The following is a 13,382-nucleotide window of genomic DNA, read 5'->3' as shown; positions in this document are numbered from 1 at the left end:
ATGAGAGTCTTGATGGAGGCAAAATTAACAGAAGCCGAGTGGTGTCAAAGCAGATTCGATGAGTTGAACTTAATCGAAGAAAAGCGCATGACAGCTTTATGCCACGGACAGCTATATCAACAAAGAATGAAGAAAGCTTTCGACAAAAAGGTTCGACCTCGCACAATCAAAGAAGGCGACCTTGTACTCAAAAAGATTCAATCTTTTCTCACAGATTCGAGAGGGAAATGGACTCCCAATTATGACGGCCCCTACGTGGTCAAGAGAGCTTTCTCAGGAGGAGCCTTAATACTCACGACTATGGATGGAGAAGAATTCACCCGTCCTGTGAACGTCGACGCAGTCAAGAAATACTTCGCCTAAATAAACAAAAGAACAGCTCGCTAAGTTGAAAACTCGCAAAGAGCGGCTTAGGCAAAAAAGAGCGTCTCGGTGAATCGAAAACCCGAAAGGGCGATTCAGGCAAAAGTTAGAGACATAAAAAAAAATAATAATATAATAATCAATCCCGGTAGACTTAAAACCCGAAAGGGGTAGTTTACGCAAAAATTAGGGATATATGGCAAGTAACTGTGTTCAGGACAAACTTGATCATTCAAAATCCATAGCGGAGTATTCATCAGCAGTAGGTCATCTTCTACGAAGCACGAATACAACGCAACCCGGAGTGGAAGGGAAAGATAACGGTCGTCACGTTTCATCGTAGCCCTTTTCCCGAAAATTACCAATTTCCAACTTTGTAAATACTCCGTGGAATCAAGCATTTGGCTGATTACCATTCCATATATAATAATTTGAGCCTTGTGCTTTTTCCTTTGCAATCTAGTCTTATTCAGTTTCTTGAAATGCATTTTAAATTTAAACAGTCATTTTCTTGAAACAAATGTTTTCATAAAATAAAATGAATTTACTTGCAAAAATAAAGGTGAAATTTCTTTCTGAGGTTTACAAACAATAGGAAGAATGCAAACAGTTGCTCCGAGAACGGTTGAGACTCCGGGAACCAAGATTTCCCCATGAGGTCGCTTTGCGAACATCTCCCGATGACGGATCTTTACTTCAATTCATATTACTCACTTCGGACAGCGGACAACTGATAACCAGGTATTCCCAACAGAGTTCAAACTACAAGAAGAGGACATCTTCTAATCAACAAGAATTCAAGTCGCATCATAGGATTTTACATCCGCGACAATTTTATTCACATTCACTTTACATTTTATCATTGTCATAATATTCATGCATACATTACATCATAACTGCATAGTCGAGTCAGGCTTTGATCATGTGAATGCCCAAGTCATTAAGGCATGGACTCAAGTTTCCCCTGCAAGTTCCGGAGAAACTTTTTCCTTCGAGACAACAGTTCATACACAAGGATCTCCCCAAGCAAGTCAACAAATGGTAGTCTCCCTCAAAGAGATAGTTTGTTCACTTTTGGAATTCCTCAGCCGAGATTCTCTCGCAAAGCGACATTCGACAGTTTTCTTCAGATAAGATAATCTGTTTCGCATTTTGGAATTCCCCACAAGGCCGATGAGCGGTTTCTCTTCTCCGAGGAGTATGGATTCCTCGACATAATTGACAAGTGGTAGTTTTTCCTCCTGGAAAACAATCTGGTATTTCCCCAGCAGGGTCAAGAGATGCCACTTTTCGTCAAAGAGAATCTCCCAGCAGATCGACAATTGATTCTCCAGCGGAGTCAGTGAATGGTAGTCTTCGTCCAGAAGATAGTTCAGATTCCCCAGCGGAGTCAGTGAATGATAGTCTTCATCCAGAAGATAGTTCAGATTCCCCAGCGAAGTCAGTGAATAGTAGTCTCTTTCAGCAAAAGACAGTTCACTTACTTTTTCGAGCAGAAGTAACGAATGGCAGCTTTCTTCATGAAGACAGTTCGTTTCGCTCAAAGATTCCTCAACAAAGTCAGCAAATGGCAGTCTCTTTCAGCAGAAGACAGTTTGCTCACTTTCTTTCACGACAGGGTCGGCAAATGGCAGTCTCCTAGTAGAAGACAGTTTGTTCCCCTAGCAATTGGCAAATGGTAGCCTTTCCCCAAGGAAAGACGGTTTGTCTGTTAAATACTTAAGAGATCGACAAATGGCAGTTTCTTCAAACAGTTTGTCTGTTTCTGGGATGTTTAGTTCCCCACAGGGTCGATGAATGGCAGTTTTCCTCTTAGGAAAACAGTTTGTTGTTTCCCCGGCATCAGTCAACGAATGTTGGTTTTCACCCCGAAAACAGTCCGTCCGCCTTCAAGCAAAGTCATTAGCCCCTCAAAAGAGCGCGGGACCATGTGACGATCCTTCAAAGACGTCAAGTCAAAAGAAAAGATGGTGAAGTTTCTTTATTTACCATCAAATGGTATCTTACCTCCAAGTGCTGGTAAGAAGTTTGATGAGGAAACAAACCCTTGAAGTTTCTTTATTTACCATCAAATGGTATCTTACCTCCAAGTGCTGGTAAGAAGTTTGATGAGGAAACAAACCCTTAAAGTTTCTTTATTTACCATCAAATGGTATCTTACCTCCAAGTGCTGGTAAGAAGTTTGATGAGGAAACAAACCCTTAAAGTTTCTTTATTTACCATCAAATGGTATCTTACCTCCAAGTGCTGGTAAGAAGTTTGATAAGGAAACAAACCCTTAAAGTTTCTTTATTTACCATCAAATGGTATCTTACCTCCAAGCGCTGGTAAGAAGTTTGATGAGGAAACAAATCCTTGAAGTTTCTTTATTTACCATCAAATGGTATCTTACCTCCACGTGCTGGTAAGAAGTTTGATGAGGAAACAAACCTTTGAAGTTTCTTTATTACCGTCAAATGGTATCTTACCTCCAAGTGCTGGTAAGAAGTTTGATGAGGAAACAAACCCTTGAAGTTTCTTTATTTACCATCAAATGGTATCTTACCTCCAAGTGCTGGTAAGAAGTTTGATGAGGAAACAAACCTTTGAAGTTTCTTTACTACCGTCAAATGGTATCTTATCTCCAAGTGCTGATGAGAAGTTTGATGAGGAAACAAACCTTTGAAGTTTCTTTACTACCGTCAAATGGTATCTTATCTCCAAGTGCTGATAAGAAGTTTGATGAGGAAACAAACCTTTGAAGTTTCTTTACTACCATCAAATGGTATCTTACCTCCAAGTGCTGGTAAGAAGTTTGATGAGGAAACAAACCTTTGAAGTTTCTTTACTACCATCAAATGGTATCTTACCTCCAAGTGCTGGTAAGAAGTTTGATGAGGAAACAAACCTTTGAAGTTTCTTTACTACCATCAAATGGTATCTTACCTCCAAGTGCTGGTAAGAAGTTAGATGAGGAAACAAACCTTTGAAGTTTCTTTACTACCATCAAATGGTATCTTACCTCCAAGTGCTGGTAAGAAGTTTGATGAGGAAACAAACCTTTGAAGTTTCTTTACTACCGTCAAATGGTATCTTATCTCCAAGTGCTGATAAGAAGTTTGATGAGGAAACAAACCTTTGAAGTTTCTTTATTTACCGTCAAATGGTATCTCATCTCCAAGTGTTGATGAGAAGTTTGATGAGGAAACAAACCTTTGGAAATTTTCTCTTTATCTGAGATATTGTCCAAACACAACTGAGACCAGTTTTGAGATATGGATATCCGAAACAAGGGGAGGTTGTTTACCTTTTTCTAAGTATCAACACTTAGTTAAAGAAGATGGATTGCACATACTACACTGCCATCCATTCGCCAGAATCCACATAAAATATTTCTACAGGAGTTTGTCTCCTCATCCCCCGCCAAGTGCGACAGCGGGATCAAGTCATGCAAAGTTTTTATCAATTACAACATCTCAGGAGCGCCTAAAATTCGGGCATTCTTTGATATTTAAGTCTCTTTTACGCAGGAGAGATCGAGATATCAATCTCTCTCCCTCCAGATAAAAGAAACTTAAATAGGGGCATCTGTCATACCCTAATTTTGACCCCCCCTGAGATGTCACATCATTGATGTCAATATCAAAAATGTTTCTTGATTGGTTTGGAAGCCGTGATCAAGATTTCATTCATTCACTCATTCTTTGAAAGAAAATTTCGTGTTCATGGAAGTTTTCATTTAAAGGCGCCATTGCCATTGGTTTGATTTAAGAGTCTTGTTTAGGATTTATTTCATGGTTTTTGGGCACGTGGATTGCTCATGGTGATGATTTGATTCATACGGATTATTTGGTCATTCATGGGAATTTCATCAAAATTGCAAGGAATATTTTTAGTCCATTTTGAAAGATTGTTTCAAGTATTATTCAAGGTCATGAATCCAATGATTTTATTTCGAAATCATTTCTAAATTCGTGGTACAAGTGAACATATTCAAGACTTGAAACTCAAGGCTTCTTACCATTTCCTTTTGAAAAAGAATCATTCGAAGGAATTCAAGAATTGATTCAAGACATTGAAATTGCATTTGAAATTCATTCAAGAAATATTAAAGTTTCATGCAATTTCATTCAAGTTCTAAAAGAAGTTTAAGCATTACAAATGATGTTCTTTTACATAAACATTTCCAAGTTTCCAAATGAATTACAAGTGGACTTTATCCAAGATTAAAGATTACATTTCAAAGTCCAATTCAAAGTTCAAAGATTACAACATTCGAATTCTTTTCACTTTCAAGAACATAAAAGTTATACAAATTCTAAAGTGAAATGAATTTCAATTACAAAAATTGGAAACAAAAGGGAAGCTTTCAAGAATGCTTGAAATCACCAATTCTTCAATCTTCAAAGTCTTCATTCTTGAAGTCCAAGTTTCTTCAATTCTTCTCCTCATGTGACATGAAAAAAAAGGGAAACATAAAAAAGGTGGAATTAGCAAAAGTCCAACAAAATAATTCAAGAAGGGCCCAAAAGCCCAAATCAAGTCAAAAAAGGAAAAGTCAAAGAAAGTCAAAGAAATATATATATTATGTCATAACTACCACATGGAAGTTACAATGTTATGACATAAAACAAGCTTGTCGTGGAACTTGCAAGAGTTGTGAAGAAAATCTTTCCATCCCATGTGCATATTCTCCCATGTGCACAAATTTACAGAACTTGGCTGTTAAGCAAACTTAGCATGTAAGAAATTTTGCAATGATTATTTTGGGAAAGAATATTCTTTGTAATGATGACAACTTAACAACTAAGTGAGCTTAAAGACTAAGCTTAGTTGCCAAAATGACCAAAATTGTCCCTCATTTGTTCCTCTATAAATAGAGAAAGAGGCAGAAAAAGAAAAAAGACAGAAACTTTCTGTCACTCCTAAGTTGCAAAGAAAAGAAAAACAGGGGGGAAAAGAGCCAGCAGTCTGTAACTTCTAAGTTACAGAAAAATACAAAGGTAAGAGGGAGAAGAGAAAACCGCATACCTTGCTTGCTAGCAGCCTTCAACGATGGCTCCCATCTTCGAGCCTCCATAGATGAATCTCCAACATCCTCGCCGCAGGTAAGTCTTTCTGCTTTCACTCTCAATATTTCCATTAACCGTTGTTGTACCTGCAGCAGTTCGAGAATTCAGCATCAAACAACAAGTCACAAACGGTTCAGACTTGCAACAAAAATTCAGAAGCCATAACAGCAACAATTAGCGGTTCATGGTGGCACAACAGCAATAATTCAGAAGCAAAAATAGAGGGAAGCAGAGCCAAGGTCGAATCCGTACCTATCAAAGAATTGTTGCCGGAACTGGTTCGCCAGATTTACTCCGGCCAGGTATGTTTCTTCACTTCCTCCTATAAATTTTGATGCTCGCTTGATGCACAAAGTCGAATTCCTGAACACAATTTGCATAAATCTCGTTACTGTTATCATTTTAGTTTATCAAAAAATTGGTGGTAATATGCTTAAAACCCAGATACATGAATAGAAACGAATTTGTGAAAATCATACCTTGAAAGAACTTCAAACTTCTCTTCCATGGCCGCCGTAAGATACCAAGAGAAAGGGCTTTGTTGTTGTTTTCGTTTTAGCGAAGAGATGAAAACGATTGAGAGAGAAATCGTACACCGTTGTTTTCGTTCACTGAGCAAGTGAACCATGAGCCTTCTTTGTTGTTGATTAACCGAGAGACAACTCGTGAGAGAAATGGAGAAACCAAGATGAGGTTGTCTTCATCGTTGTTCATCGCGAGAGAGACTGTAAGCTCGAGAGAGACTGCGAATCTGAGAGTAGCTGAGCGTTGTTGTTGCTGTTGTTCATCGGAACCGAGTGTGAGAGAGGATGAGTTGATGTTGTTGTTTGTTCTGAGAAGAAGAAGTTCTTTTTTTCTTCTTCAGCAGAGAACGTGAGGTGGGAAGGAAAGAGGCGCTGCCTCTTGTTTGTGTTCCTTAGGGTTTTTTTTAACCCAACCTTGCATCAAGAGAGAAGAGGCGGATCCGGGTCACACTGACCCGACCCGGTCCGGCCCAACCTTTCTTTTTTATTTTATTATGCAGCTTTCAGTAATTGGGCTACACCCTCAATCCGGATTTACACCCCTGCCCATTACTAAGTTTCTTTTTTTATTATTATTCATTTCTTTAATTTTCTTTTAAAGAGTTTTATAAAAAAGATTTAGTATTTTATTTTAATATAAGATATAGTTTAATTTTTCTAATCTTTATTAAAATACCAAAATATATATTAGATACATATTTTATGTTTTCTAAATATTTTCACATAAAACTACAAAAATATCTTCTCTTAGAATTAATTTTTATTCGAATTTGATATTTTCATATTATTTTGTATAGTTAATCATTTAAATTTTTATTTGATAACTGTTGCATATTACTTGAATTTTCTCACTTCATCCAAGACTTAGAGATTATTTCTCTGTTGTCTTTTGGATTTGTCTGTTTGTTTGGTCTTCCATTTGCTGTAGAAGTCCTTAAACAATTACTGGAAGGTCATAGAATGATGTAAGCTGTGAGCTTATTCGACGTTCTATTCTGCTGGTGTGGATGCTTAACATCTGTAAAGATCCTAATTTATTCCAAGCATATCACTTGAGGATCAAGGTAACACCTCAAACTCAGAAATTCAATTTCTCATTCTTCGAGGTAAGCCTAAAACTCTTAAACTATTTTCACAGCAGTAATCATTTCAAATTGCAAATCATTTTCAATTGTTTCTCATAAACAATAAATCATTTTTCAAATGGGCCTCTAATAGAGTGTAAGTCCCAAACACCTTCTCTTCTTAGTTTGTTTTCAAAACTGTATTTTCAAAATCTTCTTTCTGTTTTCAAAACATTCTTCTGGTATTTGAAGGGCATTATTCCCGGTGAAACTCTTCAGATACCTATGTGACCTTTGTCCATCTTCACTTCTTCTGTTTTCAAAAACCCTTAACTGTTTATAATAAATATTCAATTGTTATCAACAAAACAACAAAAATATTGTTGAGGCTCTGTACATACTTCTCCAAAGGCCTCCACTCCATCCAGGTTAGGCTTTACAAGCTTTCAATTTACAGTCTTTATTTAAATTACTGTCAAATATAAACTGTGCATATATATTAGTTTAGAACTACGTTTGAGTGTAAACCCTAGGACAGTTAAACTATATATATATATATTATAGGAATATGACCTAGGATTGAGAATGTCTTCCCGGTGAAGGCTCTTTCCTAATTAGAGATCTGTAGTTCAAACCCCCAAGATGAATTATTCCCGGTGAAACATCTTGGCAAAAACCTTAGAATCCAAAAAATAGGACACATCCACCCAAAGAGGAATTATTCCCGGTGAAACCTCTTACCCATTTGCTTAGAGCCAAAATAAGTTCAAAACTACATAGCTTTCTCTTGTGCTATAACAAGGACCCTCGATTAGCCTCCTCTTGGGCTTTGTACAAGGACCCACAGGCTTCTTAAAAGCATTTCCAGCTTCCTCTTGAGCTTGTATACAAGGACCCATCAGGTTTCTTATAAACATAGGAACAGGTCTTTAGTCACCTTTTAACATACCCTGGTGAGTTTCTTCCAATTTAAACCAGACTTTAAACAAGCTAAGTTTGTCTCAATTTTACATTGAGTACACCTTTTGGAATGAGAGACATGGACAGTCTCTGTCACCCTTATCTTCATCAATCTTCCTTAGTAGAGTCTAGGATCTATGTGTGCTTATCCTCAAAGTGTCAGCCTTCATCTTGGGCTTTAAACAAGAAGTCTCCAATAGATAATCTTTCTGCTATCATCTTAACAAATTCCCTGGAAAGGGTTAGCCTCCAAAGTCAATTAATAAAAATCTGTTTAAAATGTCAAAACCCCTGGAAAGGGTTAGCCTCCAACATCAGTCTTTCAAAACCAAAGATTCATTCTCTTAGGAGATAATTTCCCCAAAAGAGTCAAAACCCCTGGAAAGGGTCAGCCTCCAAAAACATGATAAAGTCAGTCTTTTAACAGACAAATTCACCAGCTGAGTCAAAATCCCTGGAAAGGGTTAGCTTCCAAAGAAAAACAGTCTTTTAATAAATAAAATCTCCTCAATAGAGTCAAACCAACAAAAACAGTTAGCCTCAACCTTGGGCTTCATACAAGGCACCCAAACAATAAAACTCCCCTGTCAAGAGTCAGCCTCAACCTTGGGCATTGTACAAGGCAGATAATAGAGTCTCCCCAGTGAGTTCTTCATCATTCAGTAGCCACAACCTTGGGCTTTGTACAAGGCAGATTAAACCATATGTTGTGTAAGATTCCTAACACCTAGGATCTTTTCCCCATAGAGTCATCCACACTCAATTTATTTAAGAGTCAGCCACAACCTTGGGCTTTGTACAAGGCAGAAAATAATGTTTTTTCCTAGCTAAAGTCAGCCTCAATTCTGGGCTTTGTACAGAACACCAAATAAAAATCCATCAAAATAAACACTCTCCAAATAGAGTCAGCCTCAATTCTGGGCTTTGTACAGAACACAAAAATACCCTGTAATTAATCCCCAGTGGAGTCATCTCCCAAAGTCAATAATAATTAATAAATCAATCAAAAAGCCTCAAGCCTGGGCCTCATACAAGCCAGCTAAAGTCAAATCTTTTATACAGTAGATAGACATAGCTTATCTCTATAGAGAGATATTTTTACTACTCTACCACATTCAAACAAACAAACATTTCCATTTCAATTTCAATTTTAATCAAGTCTCCCATTTAGGATTTTGAAAGGCATGAGCTGGCAGTAAAACCCAGACATGTGGTAACTTTCCCTAATTTGGATGAGCATCTTTCTTTCATTTAAGAGGCATTTGACTGGTATACTTGCACATACACAAGTAAGGTCCCCCTCTTGAATGAAATGAATTCAGTTATTCTGTCACTCTTTTAAATGTTTGTGGTAGAATAGTACAAATACCTCTCTGTAAAGATGATTTCATGTCTCTTTACTGTAAACAGAGATTTAATTCAAGCTTCAACCTTGAGCTTCAAGCAAGGCACCAAAAAAATATTTAATTTCCCTAGTTAGTTCCCCGAACTACATTAAGCTCTGACTTCCACTAGGGATATGTAGGCATGAGGTTCACAAGGAATCTCAACGAGCTAATAAAATACCAAAAATAGTCAGTTTGTCTGTCTGTCTTTTCAAATCAATTCAATTCCTTCTCCTAACACAAAGGAGAAACTTTCCTAATCGTTAGCAATAAACACAATCACAATGACACAGAGAAGGTTCCTGTAGAGTACTACAGATATGTAGGGTGTTTAAACACTTCCCTATGTATAACCGACCCCCCGGACTCCAGAATTTCTAGTCTAGGTGAAATCCCCACACTTAGCAAACTCCTAGGGTTTAGTTGAGATCTTTTTTCCCCTTTCCTACTCGTAGGACAAATAAGAAAGTTCGTGTGATATCGTAGGAAGAACTGAAACAAAATTCCTCCCACCACGGGCGCATTCTCCTTCCAAATTTCGCGTGAAGGGTCTAGCGTGCCGTCCTCCCAAGTGAAACGGGGAGGTAAAAAAAACGACACCACACAAATGTATATGTTTGCTTATGGTGATGAGTTGTATGTTACATGTTTAAGTGTTAAGTTTAACAATAAGGTGGAATTGTGGCAATGTAATTGCTTTGTGGATGTTGTATTTGGATGTTGATTATGCATAATGTAATTCTGAATGGTGCTGAAATAAAATGCATTATCTTGGTGTTGCTTTGGTGAGTTGAAATATGATAATGATTTTTCATATTAATTGGTGTTGATTATTAGCATGCGATAGGTGATGCATGCATACATAATAATAATTGTGGTTGTATCCTGGTGGTGTTGGATCAGTGGTAGCTAATTCCCATTGTGTGGAATTAGTGAGTGGATGTAGCCGTATTCTTGACGATGGTGGACCGGTGAGATGGGTTAATCTCATGGATTGGTACCACATGCATGTAGTTTCATTGCATTAGGATATATGTATTATTATAACATGAATGGAAGATCTCCAATGTTATAATATGATGTGATTGATTATATTTGTTGTGGTTGATGAATGTTTCTGGAAATCTGAATATATTCGATTGAGTGAATAATATGCATGATATCTTATTATTGGTGGATTTATAACATTGATTAATTGTGAATGAGACTCACCCTTACTGTTGATATTTTTCAGATTGAGCAGCAGCGGCCTTAGTGCTCGGTGAGGATGACTCGTAGAGTTTATCCGTTTATGTTGGGTCATGTCGGTCATGCTCTGATCTTGTAACACTGGGGGAACGCTAGTATAGAGTTTTGATTATAACTCTATCTATTTGTTTTGGATTTATTTTGTGGGATATTGCATAAACGATGTTATGCTTATCCGTTAAAGAATGTTCTGCTGTATAGAAACACGATTATGATAATTTGATGGTTTGTTTCTAAGTGTAGCATGACAATTGACTTATGATGAATTGATTTATTTTAATTGTAGCACCATTGTTTTTATGTTTTACTCTGAACTTTAATTGATTATTCTTCGGGGTTTAGAAGGGTGTTACACCTTGTAAATTTCTGATACCAATGATAATGCATCAAAGTGAGTATGTGAACATGTTGCAATGACATGGGAGCAAGGCATGCGATAGGCTTGAAATTGGTCACAGTCGCACCAATGATCTGGGATTGAGACCCTATACTGTTATCGTGGCAGCCCCTGGTTGTGGTCAATTATTTCTTTGACACTGAAGGTGTGGCCATGACGGTCGAACTCTGTAACTCGATGAGTGTTTCCCTTGGCAAATTCCTGTTGCACATATTTCATGCTTACCTCTTATGGCGAATAAAGTTGCCATCTGAAAGTATGTTGCACTCACTAAAGCCGTTACAGGTAGGTTTCGTATGCCCTTGAAAACGTCGTTCATCGATTTCACAAGATTTGTAGTTATGTGGCCCACCTCGCCCCATTGTCATATGACCTAGTCCATTTTGCTCTGCCAATGTTATGAATCAACCTCCCCGCATCTAGATTTGACAACGCTATTTCACGACGGTAGTATTGAAATCCAGGTTGGTTTAAGGCATACCCCACGTTCACCAAATGGTTCTTCAAAAAATTATCTTTGATCTCTCGCATAAAATTATGTGCGATATGCCTAATGTAGTAGACATGCCTAGACAGGGGGTTGTGCCAGCCATTTGTCGGGTTGTTGTATGCGTTGTCAATAGAAGCGTGTCTATCTGAAATCAAACAAAGATCAGGTTGTGGAGCAACTTTAGCTTGGAGATTCTTCAGAAAGAAACTCCAAGCAGCAGTTGTTTCTCCTTCTACCAGAGCAAAGGCTATTGGAAAAATATTGTTGTTTCCATTTTGCGCGACCGCCATCAGTAACGTTCCTTTGTATTTCCCATACAACCAGGTTCCATCAATTTGAATAATCGTCTTGCAAAAACCAAATCCGATGATGCATGGTCGAAACACCCAGAAAAGTCTATGGAAGATTCCATTACCTTCGAGAGGGGTTCCATCTTGGGATTGTGTCGGCAATGTCTCCAATATAGTAATTGTCCCAAGTGAATATAATTGAAGTGCAGCCATGTAGCGAGGAAGTTTGTCGTAGGATTCCTCCCAGTTGCTGTAGACTATTTCAATTGCCTTCTGCTTCGCTAACCAAGCCTTTCTGTACGAAGGTCTATATTTGAACACATAAATGCAATGTGAGATAATCGTCTTCACCTTCAGTGACGATTCAGCATTGGCGAGAGGTATTATGGTATTATATATCATGTCATGACTTAGTTTCCGATGATCTTGCGCCATATTTATTCTAACGCAAGTGTGGGCTTGAGAAATTGAACCTATCACCCAAGAATTAACTTTCTTCTTAAATGATGCCTTAAGCCTGTATCCACAATCCAGGTTTCTGCACAAAATAGTGACTCTTTCTGGAATTGAGCGATCAACATTGAAATCAACACAGTTTGCTAAGTGCCAGTTTTTGATTGCTAGCATACAATTGTCCTTTGAACGGAATGTGTCACCTTTTTTTAACTCCTCGTCTGACCTCATATATGGGTTGTAGAACATATCAGACGATGGCTCATCCTCCCTCAAATTAAGTTTTGTGAAGTGCGTAGTGAATATGCATGCGCATCGGGTACTGGAACTTGTTCTTCATCTTCGGAATCACAGTTCACCAACTCATCAACCACATCTTCTACTTCAGTTTCTTCTTAGACGACATCTTCGACATGTTATTCGTCATCAACAACGGCATCAATAACCTGTGACTGCATATTTTGCGATGGAACAATTTGCTCCAACACTATGTACAGCTCCAGATAATCATAACCATAATACTCATGGTTAAGGAACATGTTTTGAACCTCTATGTCAGACTGTATTTGTGATTGATAATACCTGACCGAGTTGTTAGGTTGAACATATGGTTGTTGGTAAAAAAATTGAGAGACAAGTTCTCTAATTTTGGATTCAATTTTCTTTTTTAGATACGAGAAATCCGCTTTTCTATTTAGAGAAAAACGTGTGGAATTAGTGTTTCAAAATAGAAAACTGTTTGTGTCGCAGTGGTAAGTCTCACCATTCATGTGAGCCTGAACTTTGTATTATGGAGTGGATGCCATACTTTTGAATGAAGAAATATTTGTTTTATAAAATGTAGTAGTTAATGAATGCGTGTCAAAATATTTGTGAGAAGTGGTGTATAAATAATACATGCAAAAATAAATATCATGCATGCAAGACATTAGGTAGAGGAAATAATACATGCAAGAATCAATTTGGACAAGACTTATGCATGCTGGCTGCGTACCTATAGAATCTCTTACACAATAGCCTTACACAAAACTGCAAAAAATGATAATTGTACATTTTATGGATGTGCATTCTTGCTACAAGCATGGGGATGGTGGATAATGCCAGTATTAGCCCCTGAAAACCCGCACATATACATCTTCCCTTACGCGTCAAGGTAA

At 37.7% G+C, this 13,382-nt stretch overlaps 1 protein-coding gene across 1 annotated transcript; it reads right to left on the bottom strand.

Moving 5' to 3' along the window:
- Positions 1-5,171: 5,171 nt before the first annotated feature.
- LOC131642979 (uncharacterized) lies at positions 5,172-12,456 on the bottom strand. Its single transcript, XM_058913127.1, has 3 exons — positions 11,719-12,456; positions 5,374-5,500; positions 5,172-5,212 (listed from the first exon to the last, which is right to left on the bottom strand). Exons 1-3 carry the CDS (start codon positions 12,454-12,456, stop codon positions 5,172-5,174), a joined length of 906 nt encoding a protein of 301 aa, XP_058769110.1.
- Positions 12,457-13,382: the final 926 nt, after the last annotated feature.

Source organism: Vicia villosa, unplaced genomic scaffold (genome assembly GCF_029867415.1).
Source record: "Vicia villosa cultivar HV-30 ecotype Madison, WI unplaced genomic scaffold, Vvil1.0 ctg.006271F_1_1, whole genome shotgun sequence".
In the NCBI taxonomy this organism is placed as follows: domain Eukaryota; kingdom Viridiplantae; phylum Streptophyta; class Magnoliopsida; order Fabales; family Fabaceae; genus Vicia; species Vicia villosa.
This window is presented reverse-complemented; position numbering and strand designations above follow the sequence as displayed.

What these genes read in the sequence shown, in the direction of transcription:
- LOC131642979 (XM_058913127.1), bottom strand. Translation starts at nt 12,456, where the DNA reads ATGAGGTCAGACGAGGAGTTAAAAAAAGGTGACACATTCCGTTCAAAG. An exon ending in TTCCAATAGCCTTTGCTCTG is followed by an intron (nt 5,501 to 11,718) that starts GTAGAAGGAGAA and finishes GAACTGCTGCAG; the next exon opens with GTACAACAACGGTTAATGGA. An exon ending in GAAGGCTGCTAGCAAGCAAG is followed by an intron (nt 5,213 to 5,373) that starts GTATGCGGTTTT and finishes CTCTATTTATAG; the next exon opens with AGGAACAAATGAGGGACAAT.